Source organism: Electrona antarctica (assembly GCF_951216825.1).
Source record: "Electrona antarctica genome assembly, chromosome: 19".
Taxonomy (NCBI): Eukaryota; Metazoa; Chordata; class Actinopteri; order Myctophiformes; family Myctophidae; genus Electrona; species Electrona antarctica.
The window spans coordinates 37,088,987-37,109,513 of NC_136800.1; the positions used below are offsets into that span (position 1 = coordinate 37,088,987).

The 20,527-nt window shown below is 42.8% G+C and overlaps 2 protein-coding genes across 6 annotated transcripts in view; one reads left to right on the top strand and one right to left on the bottom strand.

Moving 5' to 3' along the window:
- The window catches only part of tnn (tenascin N), a 57,773-nt gene that overhangs the window by 22,574 nt on the left and 14,672 nt on the right, over positions 1-20,527 (top strand). For 3 of the 5 annotated variants that reach the window (XM_079529161.1, XM_079529162.1, XM_079529163.1), the window contains exons 8-15: positions 68-157; positions 11,128-11,391; positions 14,023-14,286; positions 14,946-15,209; positions 15,487-15,750; positions 16,039-16,302; positions 17,639-17,902; positions 19,228-19,491. In XM_079529161.1, the coding sequence (XP_079385287.1) occupies positions 68-157; positions 11,128-11,391; positions 14,023-14,286; positions 14,946-15,209; positions 15,487-15,750; positions 16,039-16,302; positions 17,639-17,902; positions 19,228-19,491 (1,938 nt within the window). The remainder of the gene's footprint in view (positions 1-67; positions 158-11,127; positions 11,392-14,022; positions 14,287-14,945; positions 15,210-15,486; positions 15,751-16,038; positions 16,303-17,638; positions 17,903-19,227; positions 19,492-20,527) is intronic. The other 2 variants (XM_079529164.1, XM_079529165.1) reach the window with 2 other exon arrangements.
- Positions 3,173-8,316, bottom strand: LOC306942967 (E3 ubiquitin-protein ligase TRIM21-like). Its single transcript, XM_079529167.1, has 2 exons — positions 8,193-8,316; positions 3,173-6,295 (listed from the first exon to the last, which is right to left on the bottom strand). Exon 2 carries the CDS (start codon positions 6,284-6,286, stop codon positions 4,646-4,648), a length of 1,641 nt encoding a protein of 546 aa, XP_079385293.1. The 5' UTR covers positions 6,287-6,295; positions 8,193-8,316; the 3' UTR covers positions 3,173-4,645.

The following is a 20,527-nucleotide window of genomic DNA, read 5'->3' on the forward strand; positions in this document are numbered from 1 at the left end:
TGTGTGTGTGTGTGTGTGTTCTCGTGTGTGTGTGTGTTTTCGTGTGTGTGTGTTTTCTCCCCTGCAGGTCTGCATCCAGGAACTGAGTACCAGATCACAGTCCAGGCGGTCAAGGGGAGAGTTGAAGGAAAGCCTTCCTCAGTCACTGGGGTCACAGGTCAGAAACTAATAAAGCTACTGTGTTGATGTCCGTCTAGAACATTCAAATATTTTAATTCCAGCGACCCCGAGACCCGTAAGGGTCAATTTGGAACCTCCTCAAGGAACTCTGTGGATCCCTGGACACTACTTAATAATAATAATAATAATCTTTATTGTCCCGAAGGATATTCATCCTCGAGAACCTCTGGTCTAACGTACATAGGTACTGAATTTGTACACTTTGTACTTGTACACAAGTTAAATCAAATAGATTTAGCTGTGCACACTTCAAAAGATTTGTAAAAGATATTTATAATGAGACTAGCATGGTTTTAATTGAATGCTTACTGTATTTCTTCAAGGGAATACAGTAAGTAGGAGATTATTTGAGCAGTCGCTTGAGATAATAAAACAGAGTTTTAGCGAACTGCACACATTCCAGTTCTTTCTTAGGGCTGGAGAGGCATTGCCTCTGTCTGACCTCACACAATTTCACTGTGGTCAGAATTTAATAGAAAATACTCATAACATGTCAAGTATCATATCTGCCTTCCATAATGACATGACCCATAATTACCCTTCACAAACAGCCAAAGATAATAGTTCAGTAAGTGATACAGCTAGTAAGGGGTACAGTAATGGGTCACAATCAGTGGAATGTAGTCCATTACAGATTAGTTACTACTAACCTCTAATAAGTAAAATAATACTTAATTTTAATTTCTTAAATATACTGTATGTTTTAAATGTTTTAAATTTAGTGTACCTCATAAAACCAGGCAGTGTCCACTTGGAACAACACAGTGTTGTTTACTGTCAATAGTTTTAACTCAACGTTCTTTAATAAAGCGTCAATGAAGATTGCCATCTTTTGATTTTAAGCAAAGTATCAACATGCATGTGTGCCTTTCTGACCTTCTCACATTTTGATTAGAAACAATAATTTAACTGGCACATTAGATGTGCCAACATAGATAACATTTGTATTTGTAATTGTAAATGATTAGAGTTGTATGATTAGAGAATGTGTTTACTTTATGGCATTATAGTGCAGTGCATGTATTCTGTTAAGACTATTGAGACTTGACCAAAGATTTGCGACCGGACAAAACCGTTTTAAGCCTTTATATATTAGTCATACATGTATGACGACGACGTGTGATGAAATTAGGTGTTTTACATGTTGCGAGCTTGTAGATTGCATATTTCTGGCGCGCTGAGAGAAAAGTACTGCCGTAGCAGACAACCCAATTTCTGGCGCGCGACACCGTCGTATGACGGAGCATACATTAACATTAGAATGTTGCGGAGAAAAATAACAGCGGTCTGACCTACCCCGTACTTCCCAACCGTGGTCGTATAACTAATGATCTGATCATTATATCTGAGGTATCCACCATCCTTGAAGAGGATCATGATACACAGTAGAGACTATGTAACCTCTCTGGGATGATTCACATTGATTGCGCCAAGTGAAGTCCATAATTTATCGGGCCCGTCTGGCGCTATTGAGGACTCGTGGCACGACACTGAGCCTTCCTCACAGGTCTCCCTGTGTTGGACCTGACGAGGGACGTGAGGAGGAATATATTTGAAGATTTTCATTTTAACAGCTGGTCTGGGTAGACTGTCTCTTAAATCTGGGCTATTGGACTGACCATTACATATATATCCCACAATGGCACATTTTGGTCTTCAGTTTCTCCCATTAATCTTCCCTTTTATGCTTTCCCCCCCAGTTTTCTGTCATTCTGTCTGTGTCTCTATATCTGGACTTTTCTCCTCTCTTCCTCTCTCACCTAAAGTGTGATTTGGCTTCTGTTTGCAACTAATTCTCTCTGTTCATCTGGGTTGATAGCTCGTCTTTTTCCAGACCCTTGGGCGGCCCAGTAAATGGCTTTCATTTACGGGTGTTACTTAGTGTATACCTCTGGAGCCTCACCGCTCCTCTTTTGCTTTTGAATCCAATCAGGGAACCAAGCATGACCTCAACATTCCACCATAACTTTGTGTGTGTGTGTGTGTGTGTGTGTGTGTGCATGCACGTGTGTTTATACTCAGGAGTGACACGCACATTTGCCCGAGTAAGAGGGTGCTAATCTGCCCCTGGCAGTCGGTGGCTTGACTTCACTCCAATTTAGTCAATCCTTCATTTGGGGTGTTGCACGAAAAGGCTTAGGGGGAGATTTAAGGGGAAAGCACTTTGCTCCTTCTTGTCATACTTTGTAAAGGTAATATTCCCTGCTATTGGTTCAATATGGCTGGCAGGGCTCTAGAGGACATGTGGAGCTCAGTTACCTGTTATCATGTTACACAAAGTCCCACTTGGGATATGGTTACGGTATGCATACTGAAAATGGAGAGGGAACGGAAAAGGATAAATAAATAGACAAAAGGGGTAATATTGAAGTGATAGAAAACACTTAAGGAAGTACAATTCAGCCCCAGAAGGGGGATGCTACAGTCACACTGTGGAATGACAAAATTATCAAATCAATGTTGTAGCCATTGAACAGTGAAGGCTGCAATAGAAGATCAAGATACAAATTGAGGAATTAAGAAGAAATGTGCGTGTGGAGGGTGGTTTGCATCTCTCTAGAATGTGTTCTACAGTTAGAGGAATGCCTTTACCTTGCAACAATGTGTTGCAGTGAAACTGAGCTTTGTCCTAAGGGACTACTCATGATACATTATAATACTGTTCTAGACCGCCAATTTCCATCATCCCACCACCAGCTCTCTTCCCAAATCTTTCACTTTTTGCCTCTTTCTCTCAATTTCTCATCCCTCTTGCACCTCTTTCATTCTTACCCACATTCCACTGCTCTCAGGACCTCTGCATGAATCTCCTTTTTGTACCATCAAGAACAACGGCACGCTTTGCTTATTGTCACGACATAACAGGAGATGGGTTTTCAATATGAATGACCGACAAAACATGTGCTAAATATCACAGCATTTATTTGGAAAAAGGGATACAAAAACACAATAACAAATAAATCTGATAAATGATCTTATCTCACAACTGATCCACAGTTACGTACAGGAGCTGGCTAGTATAGCATACACTGCATCGGTTTCCCCAAGATTTGTGCACATGGATGCATTTAAAACAAACCTATGCATCTCTGTGTAGAGGGCATGTGGTTAAGTGTATGTACTATACTGTATATTATCATATTTTTGACAAAGAAAAAACATTGGCAACAAGAAGGGATGAACTATAGTGATAAGATGAGCGCGTGCAGACAGCCCAATGTCAATGGAATATCTGCCTAGATTGGCTGCTGTCAAAGTCAATATGTGTGCCAAAGGACTATAAAGTCTATAAACACAACATACAGCTGTTACTGATTCTGAATTTGATTCAATAAAGATTACACTGAGGCCTGTACGCTGTAATATAAAACAGATGGGCTTGGCCAAGGTAAAGAGAGAGAGACTGTTATAACAGATAATATTATCATCTCTGGGGACCCTGCCGTGACCCGTTTGGAGGGACAGCTTTCACACTTGTCCATCAATATGTTTTCACTTGTGATATTTCTGCTTTACTGGAGTGTGTGGGGATGGAGACGAGAGAGAGGGAGAATGAGAATAACGTGTTAATAGCTTGAATTAAATTAAATCTGACAGTATGCGGGTGGGCCAGTGCTGTGTGTTGTATCCTGCTAAGATGTCCCTTTTCAGTACAACCGCTGGACTTCAGTTGCAGACAATTATACAAATTGTGGGTTTGCAAGTGAAACTGTGTGTATTTTACTATGGCTGTCAGTCACATCTCATTTAATAGTTTCCACTCTACACTGACACTCATTCAGTCATATTAATTCCCCTTTAAATTTGTTCTTTGAATTTCTTCATCATTTTGCAATGTCAGCGACATAGGACTATACACACACAATTGATCTCATATAAGAACAATGGAATTTAGGTTGAAAGTCGGTGGTTTCATTTGAAATGTGCCACATCTTTATTGAGCAATATTGAAATCTGCCGCATACAGTATCTCGAGACCATCTGACCAGTGGTCTTCAAACTGTATCATCAAGGACGTGAGGGTGTGATGTGCTGTGTGGTCAGATCCAACCCGGTGAAATAACACAGATTGGAAAACTGCAATTCCGTACACACACACTTAGAAACCCCCCAAATCAATACATATTACACTGAAATCCTCCCCATTAACTTCAATACGATGCACGTTGCAGCCGAATAAGACAATAGGACAATAAACCTGTAAATGAACCCTTCTATACACACATTTGTTTCTTAACCCATTTAGACCGATTATAAAAACACTTTCTAAATCCTGACCTAAGTTTTCTGAAAAAACTAATATTTATTCAAAAATTGCAAAATAAATTATGTTGCTATACTGTAGCAACAACAACAACCTCAAAAGGGGTTCCTGGATTGAAAGTTATAGTTATGTATAGGCCGGGGGTTCCGGTCTAAATGGGTAAATGAAAACTAACCTTTTCATGTCAAGTTGAGGATTAGTCTAATCTGTAAAATTGACAGGAGAGATGATCAGAGGAGTAGAGTTTTTACCATTATCATTAAGCATGGGATTGAAGTATGGATAGAGTTTGTCAGTGAAGGCGCAGCCAGTGAAAGAGTAGATGTGAACTCTGGCCTCCACATCATAAAAGGACACCAGACCCTCCTCATAATCCACAAACACTCCCACTTTCTGGACATCCTCTGTTACAGGGAGGAGGACAGCAGGGTCATCAGAAGCCATGTACTCTTTTCCATTCCTCAATGTTATAGTCCAGTAACCATTGTTCGGGATCAGTGTGATCGCTCCCTTCCTATCGATGGACTCTTTGGCCACTCCTACATCCCAGGCAGTCTTCCCTTTAACCTGAATCTCATAGTAAAACCTCCCGGAGGAGAAGCTTTGTTTTCCCAAGACATTGACACAATGAGAGAATCTCTCTTTGTTATTTGGGACATTCTTCTTTAATGTTCCATGACTCACTTGTTTTCCATCCTCAGACAGGATGAGTTTGGGATGTGCTGTATCAGGGTCCAGAGTTACATCCACTGCATATCGCTGGATCATCCTTAGCTCAGCATCACAAAGATTCTTAATTTCGTGACCTAGTGTCTTCTTCAGCTGAGCCACAGCTGTCCTCACAGTCCCCACATATGAAGACTGAAGGACATTGACCTTTGTCCAGTCCTTGGTGGGTGGAGGGGTGTTGATGGATGTGAGGTTCTGGAGGAGGTGGAGGTGGTCTTCAGTGTGTGAGAGCTGCTTCAGGTCAGAGCTTCTCTTCTCTAACTGGGTGATTTCCTGTTTCAGCTCTTTGATGAAGCCTTCAGCCTGTTTCTCTGTTGTTTTCTGCTTCTCTTCGATCACATCAATGAGCTCAGCCTGGCTTCTCTCAATACAGCTGATCAGAGCAGTGAAGACCTGCACACTGTCTGCTATCTCTCTGTCTGCATCTTTATTACTGAGCTCTACTGAGTGTTGGACCTCCTGAATCTTCCGTTGTCTCTCCTGGATCATCTGCTGAACTTCGGCCTCTGTCTTTCCCAGTTCAGTCTTCTTTCCTTCATATGCCTCTTTCAGAGATACAATCTGATGTAACTTGTGGTCTGACTCACTGCAGAACTGACAAACACACATGAGGTCAGTCTTACAGAACAGCTCCAGAGGTCTGTCATGTTTCTTACACAGAATGTCTTCCAGGTTCTTCACAGGGTCAATGAGTTTGTGTCGTTTTAACCTTAAGACTCTGTGATGAGGCTCCAGGTGAGCCTCACAGTAGGAGGTCAGACACACCAAGCAGGACTTCAAGGCTTTGAGTTTGGTCTCAATACAGACGTCACAGGAGACATCATCTGGTTCAGCAGGTTCTGGGTTTGTGCTGGAAGTTTGTCTCAGCTGCTTTGACTTCTTGAACTGATCAGCCATCTCTGCGAGAACTTTATTAACAGAGGATTCTGGTCTATTACAGAAGGTTTTGTTACATAGTGGACAATGACACACATCCTTAGTGTCCCAGTAATGTGTGATGCAGGTTTTGCAGTAGTTGTGTCCACATGGAGTGGTGATTGGGTCAGTGAACACATCCAGACAGATAGAACACAGGAACTGCTCTTCAGACAGGAGACAGCTGGCAGACGCCATTTCTACACACTGAAAATAAATTTGAAAAAATAATTGTTTAGTGTGCTGGAAATTATGTTTTGCTGTGTGTGTCTGTGTTTCTCTGAGCAGCTAATCTGTGGCACCACTGGACAGATCGGTGTGAAACTTTGCTGACACACTCCCAGTAGGCCAAGGAATAACCTCAACCCCAAATGTTTCAAATTGCCTCATGGGGTGGCCCTATAAAAGGCCACTTCCCCTTTTAGCCTTCAATTTGTTTTCAAACATTTTGCTAACACCAGGGGTTCTCAACGTTTTTTGGCTGGGGACCCCCGGAAATGCTTTGGCCATGTCTCGCGAACCCCGCCCCACCCCCAATACAAATTGACTGCTACAATAACCTTAATAATAGCGAAAATACATCATAAATAAATACGAATATGAAACCAGATATAATCATTAAGGAAAGTGTATGCATGCACTATGTCAGGGGTTCTCAACCCGTGGGTCGCAACCCCTCGGGGGGGTCCCCAAATTATTTTGGGGGTCCCCAAATTATTTTGGGGGTCCCCAAATTATTATTTTTTTTTACAACTGAATGGCTGGAAAATGGAAATGAAGAGTTTACATGGTACACATAGTACATATGCATACACCTCCCTAATGATTATATCTGGTTTCAGTATTTATTTATGGTGTATTGTCTCTATTATAAGGTTATTGTAGCAGTCATATGTGCTTTGTAAACTCTCAATTTCCATTATCCAGCCATTATTTTTTTGGGGGGGGGGGACCCCACCAAAATAAATTGGCGAGTGGCGACCTCCCGGGGGATCGCGACCCACGTGTTGCACAATGTTTGACTACAGGAGGTTGAAAACAAGCGCAAATTATCACGTGCATGGAATTTCTTGACAGAAAGTAGTTCATTGTCTACGGTGGATTTTTATTAAACAAAAACTTTGCACATAGAAGATAATTCAAGCTTTCTGTAGGCCTACAGCTGCAAGCCTGCAATGTTGTAGCCCCATATGTGCCCTCTCCCTACGCTCATTCTGTAGCTCCGAGATGAGGTCACACACAGGGCCCCTCCCACCCCGTTCAGAAACGGCGCATGTTTCCACAATTCCACGATTCTTACCCTTTTCTAAACGCCACTTCACGCGTGAAGTGGCGTGAAGGGTTTACACTAATTCAACGTCAACAACGCCAAAGAAAATCCAACTTTAAACGGTTACACGAGCGTCTAGCGGTTGTTTAGCATGTTTTTCAAGGAAGTTGAAAAGCTTTAGCGCCTCCCCGGCGCCTCCCCTGGCCTCCCCTGGTCGAAAACTGTCCAACTGACTTCAGTTCACTCGACATGCACGCGCACACGCACGAATCCCTTGATAAACATGGAAGCGGCTGACTAAACCAACCGCTGTAACGCTCGTAACCGTTTAAAGTTGGATTTTGGCGTTGTTGACGTTGAATTAGTGTAAACCCTTCACGCCACTTCACGCGTGAAGTGGCGTTTAGAAAAAGGTAAGAATCGTGGAATTGTGGAAACATGCGCCGTTTCTGAACGGGTGGGAGGGGCCCTGTGTGTGACCTCATCTCGGAGCTACAGAATGAGCGTAGGGAGAGGGCACATATGGGGCTAGCAATGTTGGTGAGTTTAACATAATACAATCAGATAGGACCTTTGTTTGGTTGAATTGGCTGTCAATAACTGGTGTTGCAACTCTAGATTCAACAACATTAAAACAAATCTAGTGTTACTTGCAAATGCTATAGGCAGAGATCTGCGGTCAGATCTGTGACTCTCTGATCATGGGTCATTGACTCATTCTGAATCTTATATGATTGGACTGGGGAATTTATTTGAAAATAGGGCAAGATCATGTCTACATGATACATTTTAACATTATTCTATGAATAATGGATCAGTATCTTTAGTACTCACCTGTGTTTAGGTTGTCAGAGTTGTATGAAACGTTCTGTTGAAAGGTTTTGGTTTTCTATTCCAGAGTGTGTTTGTCCCTGTCACGCTGGCCAACAAACTTTTCACAGTTTACTTTCGTTTCAGTAGATTTCCGTCACTGAGAAACTCCTCCTTGTGCTATAGCTATTAACCCTTTACTGCCACCTGGTGGGAAAACATTTACCATTTGAACCTCAGCATCTCAAATTCTAGGCTAGGGGAACATTATCCAATAATTTCACACGATGTTGTAAACTTGTAGATTGGACATTTTTGGAAAGGTTTAAGAGGTTAGGTTAAAGTAGCAATATACCTACCAAAATTACATTTTAAAATACCTCTGATATAAAAAGGTTGTCCAGAACTATAATACGACAATGGATGTTTTACTATCTCCCAGAGGAATGCATGCATACATGCACCAATGTCATCAATATGTTGTTATTATTACATAAATTTATTTTACAAGAAGTCACAATTAGAGAATGTAGAAGAAACATTATTTTGATCAATCCAGACAGACAGACAGCCACAGTGATCTCCATGAATGAGAATATGAGAATAGAAAGGACACAAACAGTTGTCTGACAACTGCAAACCAGTAAGGAATGCTTTCCCGGTGAATCGATTCGTTACCATGGCATATGGCCTAGTTGAGATAATGACAATATACTGTCAAAAGGCTCAAGAGCTTTTATTTGCAGCTCAATCAGCTCTTCTTGCTTATGAAGACTCATTAACTGCTTACAGTGCAAATGGACTGTGTGTGTGTGTGTGTGTGTGTGGTGTGTGTGTGTGTGTGTGCGTGTGCGTGTGCATGTGCGTGCGTGCGTGCGCGTCACCCATCACTGTCTAACCCCAAGAAAAACAGCACACCATCGGCATGCATCTCCACAAAGCCCCTTCCAGATACTTGCGGCTGGTACCGTACAGCAAGGCTAGCAGGGTGTAAATTATGAAAAACGGTCTGTTGCTGTAGCTCCCTTGGCGGGTGCTGTGCTGAGCATGCCACCCATAATGGATAAGCTGTTCTCCACATGGCCAAAGCCACAAGTGTTGTTTTGTAGTCTAGTAGCCACTGTCGTGAAGCAGCTACTGTGGTGGAACGTCTGGCAAACCTTATCCATCATGCTGCGACGTTGGGGGCAAAAGCAACGCAGTAGAAGCAAGAAGGGTTCTTGCTATAGGCAAATACAAACAATAAGAAAGGACCTGGATCAGATTTTCTGGTATATATATAGTACCGCATGCATCCAAAGTGAGACACACATTTGTTACAAACTAATGTTTGGAATTACAAAGCGCCGTTGGCATTGAATTGCATTATTATTTTATAGTGCTCAAACTGCCTTGGCCACCACATTTAGATAAATGGTTACAGGATATGGCATTGAGGTTGTCCACGTTCTTATAGCTGCATGAGTAAGATGGACGGCAACCTGCAGCTAGTTGCTCCCTGTCACTTTGTCTGTTGTCCGCTATCAAGGGGGGGGGGGGGGGGGGGGGTGTGTGTGTGTGTGTGTGTGTGTGTGTGTGTGTGTGTGTGTGTGTGTGTGTGTGTGTGTGTGTGTGTGTGTGTGTGTGTGTGTGTGTGTGTGTGTGTGTGTGTGTGTGTGTGTGTGTGTGTGTGTGTGTGTGTGTGTGTGTGTGTGTGTTTATACTGAGTGTTTCTATGATGTGATGCTTTTTGACAAGTGCTCACTTAAAACACTATTGAAGGAAGCTTTCATTTTTTGTATTCTCTTAAGACCTTGCAGACAACACTCAACCCTAATATGATGTAAGAGATTATAAATTGCTCTTGAAAATGTTCTGGCTCTGTGATGCATCTTGTACTTTGCATTGAGCTGCTGACAGATTGCCCAACACTATAGCCACAAGGGCGAGAGAGAGAGAGAGGTTTTTTTCTTCTCCCTGAATGCATCATTAATCAGTTTTCATGATGCAGACAGCACAGTGACCTTGACCGAACCACCGAGGAATAACCCTAAATGATGATTGCTTTAACATTTCTTCTCACTTCCGCTCGGTCTCTCTTTCCTTCTCTTTGTGTGTGTCTGTGTGCGCGTGCACGCGTGCGCGCGCGTGTGTGTCTCTGCGAGCTTGCTTCACTGCACCATTCCCTTCATCTTGTGTAAAGCCTCTGCCACTGTGTCCCTCTCACTCCTCTCCCTCAAAACACACGCACGCACGCACGCACGCGCGCACGCACACACACACACACACACACACACACACTACTTGTCTCCTCCATATGTCTCTAATATTCTACCCTCACTGGCTTCCTTGCACAAACAGAGGCCTTGTGTTATAGACTCAAGCCTCCTGGTCTTCCCGCGCTCCCGGTGTGCCTATGGAGCTCAAACACCAGCTAGGGCTCAAACGCTTCTGCATAAAGCAGACGCGTCCTGGTAGGGCAGCATCTGTTGTTGACAAACAGGGCAGCTGTTACCTCAAGTACAGATGTTTGCCTTCATGGTGCTGAAAGATGTCTGGGTAAAAAAAAACGTCCTCACCAAATGGCACACGTTCTGCCATCGCAATTCAGGATCTGAGGAAGTATCTGCCAGCTGAACCTTCTGTTGCTCGTCAGTGTCTGCACAATGGAACGCTTATGGTGTACCGCAAGCAGGAACATAATGAAATGCAGTGTTTATTCCGGGGGTTGCAGTTGATTCTAATACAGTAGAGCTTTGATGGGTATTCTGGAACAAATTTACATCTAAATAGCTGGATCGACGACAGAACCATTCCTTAACCTCTTGTCCCCAACATATCATCTATCTCTCTCTACTTGTTCCTGTTTTGTTTGTTCTCTTCTGTCATTTGTACTATTAACATCTGTGCCGATTTTGACATCGTCAGCAAATATCACAACAATCTTTTTTGTCCTCCTCCTCTCCTCTTCTTGAAACAGATATCGACGCGCCCACTAACCTAGTCACTATTGAGGTAACAGAAGACACCGCTTATGTAACGTGGGATCGAATCCAGGCAGAGGTCGACGGCTACGTGTTGAGCTATAGCTCTGTCGAGGGCTCCAGCGCGGAGATCTCCGTGGGGCATGACAGCTCCACGTACAGGCTGCTCGGTCTGAGGCCTGGAGTGCTCTACACCGTCTACATCTGGGCTGTCAAGGGGGACAGGGTCAGCAGGAAGTCTTCTACACAGGCAGAGACAGGTAAACTGCTGCACCACAGGACAGGTGGACAAAGGGCAGGGGTGCTCCAATAGGCTGCTTATAACTACAGCGGAGGACGCCCACTGGCGGGCCTTCCGTAATATGTAACGTTTAAAGGCGTAACCTTACCCCGCAACAACACACGGCGGCATGTCTACAATGATAAATCACTCACGCATAGTCTCCCTGCAAATTGATTCAGCAGGGGAACATGTGCACAGGATGACCTGTGTACTGACCATTCATCAAATGCTCCCAGGTGGCATGTTTTTTTATGTTTTAAGGTAGATGGAGAGATGCTCAGTCTCTCCGCTTCTTACTTTGTTGTTGTCGTATTTTTTCTACTCACCTCATATAGATTTTAAATAACAGACATTCATGTCCCTACTGTACAGTAGGCTATGTGTCTGTTATTATTTTTCTTTTCCCATAGAGCTTTATAGACTTATTTTTTCATTCCTCTTCTTCAGAAATGGAAAATATTTGAAAGCATTCGAGGTAGATATTGTACCCGAAGCACTTTCCTGCCAAAAGGGAAACCTCCACTTTAAGTTGAAGAGAGACTTTATCATAATTAGACTGAGAGGCTGCTTTCAAAGCAGTTTGACTCTGGGCCTGGGGTCAGATGTCCATGAGAGAATGCAGCTCACACAACAACGCTGACTAAAAGGACCAATAGCGAACGAAAGCGTTTCTCCCGTCTCTTAAATTGGCTTTCAGCTAGGATGGTTACCAGCTGTGCACTGAGTGTACATTTCTTAAGGCGTCAAGAGACGCTTGTGGTTTGGAAAAGGCTGATTTGCATGTATCCCAAGTTTTTACACTCAGCGAACAGTCAGAATATAATGTTATTGTAGAGCCTGTGTTGAACAGGGAAATGACAAAGGGATCACTTTCATTGTTCATTTCTCTGTCAAAGACGTGTGTGTGTTTGTGTGCGTGCGTGCGTGCGTGCGTGCGTGCGTGTGTGTGTGTGTCTGTTTTCGTAATCACTGGTCAATGAGCAGTGGCGTGCACAGACATTTAGAGGGGCAGGTGCTCAAGTTAAAAAAGGGCACCTTGTGCAGCGCGTGGAACCGGCCGGTTGCCTTAATCCATTTTGGGCGGGAACCCCTTTTGGTGTTAGCATTATGTTATGCTTTAGCTATTGAAAAATAGCAGATCTACAAGCTCATAGCGCGCCACCGAGTGGCGCGCTATGAACTTGTAGGTCTGCTATTTTTGAAAAATCAAAAAAAAAGAAGACAAAAAAAAGTTTTTTTTTATTTTTTTCCCAAAAGGGCACATTGCCAAAAGGGCAGGGGGTGCTCTAGCACCCCCTAGTGTCTATCTGTGCACGCCACTGTCAATGAGGGCCTCTTTTCTATCAGTTTTTCTGTCAGCCTAACTGTCCCATGGTGGACGAGGCTTAGATCAGAAGAAACAAGCTAAAACGGAGCGGGAAAACAATACATGCACTTTTCCCCTTTTTCCTATATCTTTCGACGTCTTTGCCAGTCTTTGTTCAATCTTTGTAGTATGTTTCTTCACTCTGCTGTTATTTCAGTGAGAAAACGTGAGAAGCACGCATGCTAGTTCCAATAACCTGAGTAATAAGTCAAACAGCGGGATTCCACACAGATGCTCACATCTGAGATTGGTTTGAAACCCACTTTATTGGATGCTGGTGGTGGTCGTGTTTGTGCGTGTGCGTGTGCGTGCGCATGTGCAAGTTTCCCCTGTAGAATTGTTGGGCCTAATGAACTGTGACATACCGGTATGCACCTTAGGAAGCAAAACTATTTTTTTCCCCTTTCATACTGTATGTTTTGTTGTAGCAAAATGTGTGTGTATGTGTGTGTGTGTATGTGTTAGTGGAAGAGCAACATGGTGACAAAGTTGTGTGAGACATTTGGTTTGTCGAGTTTTTAGGCACTGACTGAGCCCACTGCTCAGTCAGTGCCGTTTTCAAATCTATTTTGAAAAATAAAAGTAGAAGAAGTTCTGCATTGTGTCTGTACCAAGCAGAGGCTTGTGATTTCACCAGCATGACCCCTAATGACAACACCATCGTCTGGCTGTTCTCTGGCAAATGGAAATGGAAATCAATGAATTGGGAACATGGATCACCCTGTATGGCAGCTGGGCCGGATCTAAGGCTCATCCAGATTCATCTTTAGGCTCTCCAGGTGGCATAATGTGATACATTGATAACACTGACAGCATACATGGAGATTAAAGTATCATACAGCATCATTCAGTACTTCTCAGAAAAATGACATTGACTAGATATTTATATTTTGATAACAACAAGAAACCTTATAACCTCCCCCTACCAACTCAGCAGATATTAAAGAGGGTATGTGCGTGACGTTATCATCATACCCGGAAGTTATGCGGGAACGCCTACTGAGTGGCAAAAAAACTACTTTCTGGCCTTGACAGCCCATACATCCAATCAGAAAAGTCCTATCTGATTGCATTAAACAACATTAAATGACATTCAACTCACGTTGCCACTCGATTTTCCACTCAATTTATGCATGCACATACCCTCTATTAAAATGCATTAGTAGTAGCTTATACAAACGTAGTTGCTTTGCTGTATGTTTGCATATGCGTAGTGTGGACTAACCCTAACTCCTTATGCAGACCTGGACACTCCTACTAACCTCTCGACCAGAGAAGAGACAGAGTCCTCTTTCCTTGTGTCGTGGGATCAAGTCCAGGCAGATATTGAGGGCTACATGTTGAGCTACAGTTCTGCTGAGGGTTCCAGTGAGGAGATCTCTGTGGGGCCTGACAGCACTTCATACAGGCTGGTTGGTCTGAAGCCTGGAGTCCTCTATACTGTCTACGTCCGGGCTGTCAGGGGAGACAAGTCCAGCAGTACGAGTTCTACAAAGGGAGAGACAGGTTAATATTAATAAGAATGATTGCGTTTAATTCACTGGAAAGTTTTTACAGTATTTGTTGATAATGTCAATATCAGCTCGGTCTTTAAACCGAATCAATTGTTGTCTCCATTAAGTCACCTCTCAATGATCGGATTTTTGTAGACAATGCATGGCAGTTGCTTTAAATGACCCTTTGTCAAGTCCTGCCCGTGGTCCTGCCCCTCTTTGTGCCTCGTATTGATATAATGTACTCAATTTCTGGACCCCAGGAAGAATAGCCACGCTTTTGCAAGTGCTAATGGGGATCCATACTAAAGTAAAGTAAAGTAATTCTTAATTTAAACTTGGCCTCAGTAAAAAGGAACATCTCTGCCTTCTCGGGTGCAGTGTAGTGACTGGGCACAACAGGTTTTTATTTAGTTTTTGTTTATTTTTTCCCCCACAAAACTGGATATTTTTCTAATCTTTAGCAAACTTATCATAAATAATCAGAAGGAGGCGGAACCTGCAGGGGCGAACAAGGCGGAAGGAGCCTACTGGTTGGTCGGTCATCGAGCAATCAGAAGGCTGACAATGGGTCATTTTCCTTGCAATGGCAAAAGAATCAACACTTGTTGCTTGTAGTTTGCATCTAGTAGTTGTACTTACCTCACCTCACCCACTAACATCTCCCTCCAGAGCTGGACGCTCCTACTAACCTCTCAACCAGAGAAGAGACAGAGTCCACTTTCCTTGTGTCGTGGGATCGAGTCCAGGCAGACATCGAGGGCTACGTGTTGAGCTACAGTTCTGCTGAGGGTTCCAGTGAGGAGATCTCTGTGGGGCCTGACAGCGCCTCATACAGGCTGACTGGTTTGAAGCCTGGAGTCCTCTATACTGTCTACGTCTGGGCTATCAGGGGAGACAAGTCCAGCAGGAAGACATCTACACAGGGAGAGACAGGTTAATATCGATCTAAATAAAAGTGACTAGGCTTAATCCATTGGTAAGTTTCCAGGTCTTCGATGATTAGGTATCCCTGCTGCAGTGTAGTCTTAAAATGGTAACAATTGTCTCCATTTAATCACCTTTCTAGGGTTGGATATGTTGTAGAGACAATGCATGACAATTTGCTTTCATTTCTTGCAATGAGAAAAGGAACAACGCTCGTAGTTTGTACTTTGTAGTTTGCATTAGTAGCTGCACTTGCTTTACCTCAAACATTAACATCTCCCTCCAGAGCTGGATGCTCCTACTAATCTCTTGGTCAGAGAAGAGACCGAGTCCACTTTCGTTGTGTGGTGGGAGCAAGTCCAGGCAGACATCGAGGGCTACGTGTTGAGCTACAGTTCTACTGAGGGTTCCAGTGAGGAGATCTCTGTGGGGCCTGAAAGCTCTTCATACAGGCTGACTGGTTTGAAGCCTGGAGTCCTCTATACTGTCTACGTCTGGGCTGTCAGGGGGGAAAAGGCCAGCAAGAAGACGTCTACACAGGGGGAGACAGGTTCATATTAATAAGAATCAGAATTATTAGGTTTAATGGTCAATTGACAGATACCTAATCAGTATTCGATGATTAGGCATCTGTTAATTTCAGCTGTGATTGTGTCTTAAACATTGAACCACTCCTCTTCTCTCTACTTACCTTTCTTTCTATGATTGGATATTTTGTAGACACTGCATAACGAATGCTTTCATTTCCCCGCAATGGGAAATGAAAGAACACTTGTAGCTTGTAGTTTGAATTAGCAGCTGTACTTGCCTTATCTCATCCACTAACATTTCCCTCTAGAGCTGGACGCTCCTACTAAGTTCTTGGTCAGAGAAGAGACAGAGTCCACATTCCTTGTGTCGTGGGATCGAGTCCAGGCAGACATCGAGGGCTATGTGTTGAGCTACAGTTCTGCTGAGGGTTCCAGGGAGGAGATCTCTGTGGGGCCTGACAGCGCCTCATACAGGCTGACTGGTTTGAAGCCTGGAGTCCTCTATACGGTCTACATCTGGGCTGTCAGGGGGAACAAGGCCAGCAAGAAGACTTCTACACAGGGAGAGACAGGTCTTTAATCTGCCAGTTTCTGCTAAAAGACAATGGTCTGATTTACGCAAACAAGGCCAAATTCTAGTTGAAAACTAACTAAATGGCATCATTGCGGAGAAATCAAACAAACATATTGCCTTGCCGAAGTTAGTTTCGGCAGTTCTTGGACCTCCAAGATTTTCTAAGTATGTATTAGGAGTGATAGGCTAAAGGCAGCTACATACAGTAGTCCAACCGAACAAGATCTCTTTCTGGTTTCAAAAGGGATTGTCGATCCAAAGAAAGTTCAGATCTAACAAAAGTGTGTTCTAGGCTACTGCCAGGTCCCAGCCACTCTGCCCATATACTATAGTGAAGCAGTGTACAGCCAACACTGGAACTAGTGGTTTTAACACCTGGATCCCTCTGGGACATTTGTCAGGGAGGCAATGGAGGTTTTGCCATTTCTTGTGTTGGGTTGTGTCTATACATGGTCACTCAGAGAGGGATAGGCCTATCTCACAGCCCGCTTTCCACGCCCACTTCCGGTAAATAGTGGTGTCATTTAACATTATCATTTACACGTTTTTTTCTCTGGAGAATCTAAGTACATTTTCTAATGTAAAAATGTGACAGACCAATATTATTATGAAGCAAACAAGATGGTAAATCAGCTCGAACAGATAGAACAAACCTTACCTTGAGAAAACAAAAGTTGTAGACTTCTTAAATTACCTCTGTTAACATGTAGCGTCTATGGAGTGACGTCACGCTATCACCACTAACCCCGAAAGGGGGCGTATTAAGGGGGCAGGGAAATTCTGTGAGATAGGCTTATTACAGAGGTGTTTGTTTGTTCTGTCAGAACTTTCTTCAGCTAGTTAAAACTTCTTTGAGGTGCAAGAATGTCTAAACCTTGTTCTGAAAGGCACTGCGGAATTTCTGAATGGTGTCATTTTGTTAATCTTGCCTACTTTATCTTGATTTGAAAGGAAAATACACCTATAGATACAGTCACATTAAATCAAATATATTCAATATGAGATACATAAAACATACAATAAGGAGCTTTGGGTAATGAGTCTGATTAATACACAATAACCCATTAAGGAAGGAATACATATTTTAGATACTTTTCGGACTCAGTACAACTCTTTGTACAAGACAATACAGGACTTTGGAGTGGTCACAGCTTATTACACAGCTGGTCTGATCAATAGACAAGTCCAAATGAATACTGGCTATGTAGCTGGCGTATCATGTTGCAGTTGTGTAGATGTAAACCAGGTGAAAATAATCCTGTTGGTCAAATGAAGTTGCTTGCATTGGTATTTTACTAAATCATTTTCATAACTAACCATAACTCCCCATGCAGAGCTGGACGCTCCTACTAACCTCTTGGCCAGTGAACAGACCGAGGCCACTTTCCTTGTGTCGTGGGATCGAGTCCAGGCAGACATTGAGGGCTACATGTTGAGCTATAGCTCTTCTGAGGGTTCCATTGAGGATATCTCTGTGGGGCCTGACAGCTCCACATACAGGCTACTGGGTCTGAAGCCTGGAGTCCTCTATACCGTCTACATCTGGGCTGTCAGGGGAGTCAAGGCCAGCAGGATGGCTTCCGCACAGGGAGAGACAGGTCTCTAAATGTAATCTGCCATAATCTGCCTGTTTCCGCTTCCAATAGTCTGATTTAAGCAATTAAGGCCATATTCTAGTTGAAATTCCCCAAAACAACACAGGATTTCATTTCTGACCCTAAGCCATTTTAGATTTGATCCAGAATTCGGATCAGACCTGCAGCAAGGGATGTAGGGACAGCATGATAAATAAACAATATGAAAATGCATCTGTGAAGACTTCACATCAAGCTATTATTTTGGTGATGCCTCATTCAGACACGTTGATGCTTCTATTCAAAAATCTACCTTGTTTAGAAAATATATTACGTCACTTTATCGCCATGTAATATTCAAAGCCTGTGTAGGCAACACATACTGTAGTCTGGTTCTGTCGATGGGAATCACTCGTTATTACATTTATTGGATATGGTGATGGCAATATATGTAGTTTGACTTGGTGGCAGTGTTGTACTCATGATCACTGTTGCAGCAATATAGCAACATATCACCTTGACCATAGCTAAGCTAAACAGTGGTCGCAGCCAACAGTCACAGCAAATCCATCTTCTGTCATTCTATCTCATGGCGAATTTGTCACAGCTGTAAAGTTAAATTGTCAATAGTGGCTACCTGGCTCTTCTAACTGTGAGAGGATGCGGTCATAGCCAAGCTCATGGATCTTTACAGTCTAGATGTATGGCACGCCATTACAAAAATGATTTTTAAATAGAAACTACACTATAACTAAAGTCATGTTAAGTAAAATTAATTTAGACGGTACATTTAAAATAGAAAACCATGAGATTTATAAATCAATCAATGAGGCCATTGAGGAGCTATAGTTAAAGGAGATAATAAACATTAAATTCACATCAAGAAATGGAACAGACTATCATACTCTAGTCTATACTTAGATAAAAAATAAATAAACAGGCCTATACTGTAAATTGATAAATTGGGCTATTACAAAAACCTGAAAGGGAGTAAAAGAATAGGCTATACTTAAAATGTCAATTTTCGGACTCACAACCCAACAGATTCTGAGTGGCCACAGTGTATTCCACAGCTGGGATGATCAATAGATGCAGTTAAAATTAAAACCAGCAGAGGCAAACCTCAGTTGGCTCAACTGATGCCAAAAATAAGAACTTAATCTAGTTACAGCAGGACGCTGTAGCGTACATTGCCAGGCAGTCTCAGAGCTTTGCCCGAAACTGAAATCCCGTTGCAATTGTGCAGATGAAAACCAGGCCAAACACATCTTAATTGTTTAATGAAATTGCTTGCCTTGCATTGTTTTGCTACTTAACCATTCAACTAACCATATAAACTCCCCATGCAGAGCTGGACGCTCCTACTAACCTCTTGGCCAGTGAAGAGACCGAGTCCACTTTATTTCTGTCATGGGATCGAGTCCAGGCAGACATCGAGGGCTACGTGTTGAGCTATAGCTCTGATGAGGGTTCCAGGGAGGAGATCTCTGTGGGGCCTGACAGCTCCTCATACAGGCTGGTTGGTCTGAAGCCTGGAGTCCTCTATACTGTCTACATCTGGGCTGTCAGGGGGAACAAGGCCAGCAGGAAGACTTCAACACAGAGAGAGACAGGTCTTTAATCTGATCGTTTCTGCTAAAAGGACAATGGTCTGATCTGAGCAACTAAAGCCTGATTTATAGTTGCCTTTTCTCTATGTTCTTTCTGTAAAAGTCCCGCAACGATTGGAAGGGGAGACAAGAATGCCAATTTCTGGTTGAAATTCTCAAAAGAAAAAACAAGCAAACAGTATATACTGTCTGTAGCAATACAGTTTGGCTTGGTGGTATTGTTTTACTTTGGGCATGCATGCTCCCTTGTCCCTACTGCAGCAATACAGCATGACAACATGAAATACATAGCACATTTAGAAACGTGCTGGGAGCATTGCATAACCTAATCGCCCCCTGTGCATGAACTTTGTAGTAAAAAACCCTTCTGGGTGCGTAAAGACTGCTATAACAATATTCACATCTATCCAAACGGACCATAGCTACTGTACTGTTTATGTAGCATAGCTAAAGCAGTCATACTGTAGCATACAATGGCAAATTTGTCACAGTTGTAAAGCTAAACTACCAAGACGACCGCCAAGAGTTGGAATGAGAGCATGTGGTTGTAGCATCCATCTGCATTATAGATTTACTTCATGCCATAACAAAAATAACTTGATTTATATAGACAATATACTATAACTAAAGTCATATTAAGTCAAATATATTCATGAAGAATGTAACAGTAAAATCTAAAAGACATTAAGTCCCATATAGAGATAAAACGAGTCGTCGTGGTTAATAAATAATGCATAAAAATAAGCAGGCCTAATTTCATGAATTGAGTTGGGATGAAGGGCATATCTTTTTTATCTTCTCTCCCAGTCCAACCCAGCAGATGTTGGAGCGGTCACATCATGTTCCATTGCTGGTCTGACCAACAGATATGGTCATAACTAAAAGCAGCAGTGGCAAACCTCAGTTTCGCCAAAACTCTAAACTTGTTACAGCTGACAGCATACTTTGCCGTATACAATGCCAGACAGAGTTTTGCCTGAGACTGAACTCCTGTTGCAGTTGTATATACTATAGATGAATATTAGGTGAAAATAATCCT

What these genes read in the sequence shown, in the direction of transcription:
- LOC306942967 (XM_079529167.1), bottom strand. Translation starts at nt 6,286, where the DNA reads ATGGCGTCTGCCAGCTGTCTCCTGTCTGAAGAGCAGTTCCTGTGTTCT.